This window comes from Aptenodytes forsteri, unplaced genomic scaffold (assembly GCF_000699145.1).
Source record: "Aptenodytes forsteri isolate BGI_AS27 unplaced genomic scaffold, ASM69914v1 Scaffold359, whole genome shotgun sequence".
In the NCBI taxonomy this organism is placed as follows: domain Eukaryota; kingdom Metazoa; phylum Chordata; class Aves; order Sphenisciformes; family Spheniscidae; genus Aptenodytes; species Aptenodytes forsteri.
Window position 1 is genome coordinate 186,117 of NW_008795915.1, and position 4,400 is coordinate 190,516.

The window sequence follows — 4,400 nt, forward strand, 5'->3', positions numbered from 1 at the left end:
GGCTGGTCGTCTTCCCCGCCCGTTCTTCTTACGGCGTACAGGGACAGCCTGCTCCTGCATCTTTAAGACTTCCTTCTTGAAGAATGTCCAGCCTTCCTGGACCCCTTTGCCCTTCAGGACTGTCTCCCAGGGGACTCTCTCAACCAGTGTCCTGAACAGGCCAAAGTCCGCCCTCCGGAAGTCCATGGTTGCGGTTTTGCTGCCCCCCCTCCTTACTTCACCAAGAATGGAGAATTCTACCATTTCATGGTCGCTAAGCCCAAGACGGCCTTCGACCACCACATCTCCCAACAGTCCTTCTCTGTTAGTAAACAGCAGGTCGAGTGAGGCACCTCCCCTGGTAGGCTCACTTACCATGTTTTCATTGGTTCTAACATGCGCAATTGTGGACAAAACCAAAATATGTGTGACAAACAAAAGTCCTCCAAATGTTTGCTTCTTAATTGTAAGCCAATCTTTTCATTTTGGAGGGAAAGAAAGGAGTTGAAATGGTTGAACCTAACTAATGACTGGAGTAGAGGACAGTGAAACAGCCATACCAACATCTGTTGGAACACTCTAGTAACACTTGTGGGAAATTTAAGTTAAAAGCACCTGATTTGATTACACTGGGACAAATTTCAGAAACAGGATCCAATAGTGCTCTTAAAATGGCTGGAGTTTGGGTTAGAAGGCATCCAAGGTGGATATATGAAGGCAGGCTATTGAAGTGTCCATACAGCTACAGGGTTTGGGTTATTTTCCCCATTAGACTGCAGAGCCAAAATATTCAGTGGACTTAAAGGTTCATCAAATACATAAAATCAAAAGAATTGTATAGACCCTAACCATAATGTCTGTTCCTCTTCAGAGCTCAAATTTTGCTGTCTTGCTTCTCATATCTACAGTTCTCCAGCCTTAAGATCTTAGCTTTAGTGACCACCTGAGAGAAGAAAGGCCTTTCAAATGTCAAACATAAATACAATGACCATTTTCCTAACTTCTCTCTTCCAGATGCTCAGACATTTCTAGGATCATAACGGGGGGGGGGGGGGGGGGGGGGAGGGCAAAGAGGACAAACAAATCCTGTGTTCCCTTTGCCATCTTTAAGTCTCAGGATAACTTACTTTGTTGAGGTTGTAAACAAAATGTCCAAAATAAGTATTTTCTTAACGCTTTTCTTCACGGCAAGCATGGCTAAACTTAGATTGCTCTACTATTCCAGAGCAATCCCTTGCTCTGGAATACAAGGGAGTCAGTGTATACTGTTGATTATGATAGTCAAGGTGTAGTGCCACCATGCTTCCCCAACTACACAAATGATTCAACCACCTTCTAAATGTGGAAAACGTAAGAATAATGACAATAATAAATACTTTTTGTCTAGTGTGCCATGGCACAGTGATCATGTTAGGCTTCGTCTGCTGCCTAATGCAATGTAACACAGCAGATAAAATAAATCAAATGGGTGACACTGTATTAGACTTGAAAGATGATAGCTCTTGTAAAGCAACTGATGTGAGAATATGTCAGTGCAGTAGATTTCAAATGTTTATTGAAGTCTTGAATCTTTGAAACCCAGCAAATGCATATTTTAAGGGCTATGAAACAAGTGACTACAAATACAGCAGTATGCTTATTACTGACAAAGCTGGTGCCTGAAACAGAATTCAGCTATATTTTATTTTCTTTGTGTGTTCAATTCATTTTTTCATTTCTGCAAGTGCTTCCTAGGGACATTGGCTTGAATTTCAAAGCGTACCACTACGAATGCTTTAGTGATTATTGTGGTAGCTAGATTCAGAATTTTTAGTTACAAAAGTTTAGTAGTGCCTACCAAAGATCATTTTAAGTTTCAGTGAGCTAGGATTTAATAATATGGATTCAAAAAATAGTATCCAAAAAACACTTCTGGTGATTTATTTCAACATTGTAATAAAAAGTTATGTTTATTGGGGTCAATATTAAGGAAGGTTTAAATTTGTGTTTCTTTCTTGTACTTCTTTCAACTGTTTATTAATTTTGAATGCTTATAACAATTCACTGATTCATTACTTGAGCCTTCTGAAAACTTGATCTGCTAATTATCTTTCAGTAAATAAGCATGGAGTTGTTGTAAGGGTTGTAACCAATTAGGAAGCCTATGAAGTCATGCCTAGTCTCTTTACTTAAAGCTGTGTTCTTTTTTGTTTCTGCTCAATATGCAGTTTAAATAAGTTTTTTTATTTGATCATTGTGGTCGCATTGTGAATTAAATTTTTCAAAAATACATTCCCAAATATGGTATTTATTCTATAAAAATATAATGCATTTTCTTAAAGTTTACAAATAAATTGTTAAATTAGTTAAAAATTAAATTAAAAGTAGCTTCAAGGAAATTGTCTTCTAGATCACATTTTTATGTGTGTTCTCAACAGCAGAATGACAAGCTGTGAAGAATAAACCTGCATTTATGAAAGGGGTGTGCCCCCGTTAGTTTCTGAATTTGTTCTCCATTAATTTTAACTATTTATGAAATTGTCAGAGTATGATAGGAATAGTGTTAAGGACATTTGGGTACTATGCCTGTAATTTTGGTTCTGTAATCTGTTTGGAGTTCTTTTAAGTTTAGCTTCTGTGAGTACTTACAAGTTTTAGAGTGCTTCACACTTGTTCTTTAGATTATTTAAGTGCTTCTCTAATGTATCTTCCTCAATAATTGACATATATTCATAATTTGAAATTCATCTTGCATTTAATAACCAAAGGAAAAAAAAAACCATTAAATGTGTTTGGGTTTTGTTGTAGGTATTACATGATAAAACCAAGAACCCAAAACTAAAACAAAAAAATAATTAACTTTCTTTCTCTGTGTAGCCCACTGTTTGTGAACGGGAGCTCTGTGTATTTGCTTTCCAAACATTAGGAGTGATGAACGAAGCTGCTGATGAAATTGCAACTGGGGCTCAGGTAGAATTATCTAATGCTTATCACATGTCTGATTTTCTATAGTATACTCAGTCTTCTCAGTCTCTTCTAGTATTTATTTTGACTTGTATTCTCCATACGAGTACTGTTTGGTAAGATTTATTTGTCCACTCCTACAGCTTTAAATACACTGTTTCATGCATGGCATTTTCTAATGGTACTAATGAGGTGCTTCCATTGTTTTGCTTCCATGTAATTAGAGTAACCCTGTTTTCCTGTTCTGTTGTATTCAGTTAGGTCACCTGGGTTGTTAATAAAGGCAGCCATTGTCATTTGGAGATAATTCTCATTTATTTTCACCTAATGAGCCATTACTACTCTCATGCAATTAATAAGCTACTTCCTGTTCATGGTGTTGGGATGCAGCGATCCACTGAGCATCTGTTGTTTTGATCATTAAATAACAGTGGGAAAGTCCTTACTGATGTTGCTACATAGGTTTTTTTCTCTCTTCTCAAGGATCAGGAATTTAATATAAGCTTGCTTCCTGACTCTAAGTTCAGTTATTAACGTAGTTATAACCATATCATTGTTTTCTTTCATAATTTTGTATGTGCCTTAAAACAAAGTATTTTAAACTATGTTTCCAAATCGCCATTTAAGCTTAGATTAAAGTAAGTTCAAAAGTTAAAAGATCTTAGGATCCTTTTAAGATCTTAAGTTAAAAGTTTACACATCTTACGGAAAAGTGTGTTCCTCTCTGATTTCCTAGACTTATGTCACTCACTGTGCATTTATGTAGTAAGCAACATGGGTTTTTTGGAAGAGCAAACGTTCAGGTCAGTTAACTTTAACTAGCACTAGTGAATCTAGCCACTGGGAATAAACTATTCAGCTAAGTGCCTGAATACCGCCTATGGGCATATCGTCAAAGGAAGAAACTTGCGGCAGTGTATGCCAGCTTCTTCACTTGAGAATACGACTGCGGGATCTGAACATCAGCTCTTCATCTGATGTCTGAAGACTAGATGGCTATATTTGCAACATCTAGCATACCAGACATTGGGATACCTGTGTAAGCTTGTAAGAAATGGAGAGAGGTGTGCTGATGAAGCCCCACCTCTTCTTCAGCCTGAAGTCCTCTGAAGACCTCAGCTATGTGTTTCAAGGAGCTGGAGTCTTATTTTTTTAATTCAGGCACTTACGTGGTACATTACAGGTACCTTTAGAACCATAGAAGCATAGAATAGTTTGGGTTGGAAGGGACCTCTAAAGGTCATCTAGTCCAACCCCCCTGCCGTGGGCAGGGACATCTTCAACTAGGTCAGATTGCTCAGAGCCCCGTCCAACCTGACCTTGAGTGTTCCTAGGGATGGGGCATCCACCACCTCTCTGGGCAACCTGTGCCAGTGTTTCACCACCCTCAGCGTAAAAAATCTCTTCCTTCTATCTAGTCTCAATCTACCCCCCTTTAGTTTAAAGCCATTCCCCCTTGTCCTGTCGCAACAGGCCCT

General features: G+C 38.2%; 1 protein-coding gene across 1 annotated transcript in view; it reads left to right on the forward strand.

Annotated features, from left to right (window-relative positions):
• PARP8 (poly(ADP-ribose) polymerase family member 8) overlaps positions 1 to 4,400 on the forward strand; it is a 114,673-nt gene that overhangs the window by 94,962 nt on the left and 15,311 nt on the right. Inside the window, exon 14 of the mRNA XM_009284618.1 lies at positions 2,836 to 2,928. Coding sequence (XP_009282893.1) covers positions 2,836 to 2,928 — 93 coding nt within the window. The remainder of the gene's footprint in view (positions 1 to 2,835; positions 2,929 to 4,400) is intronic.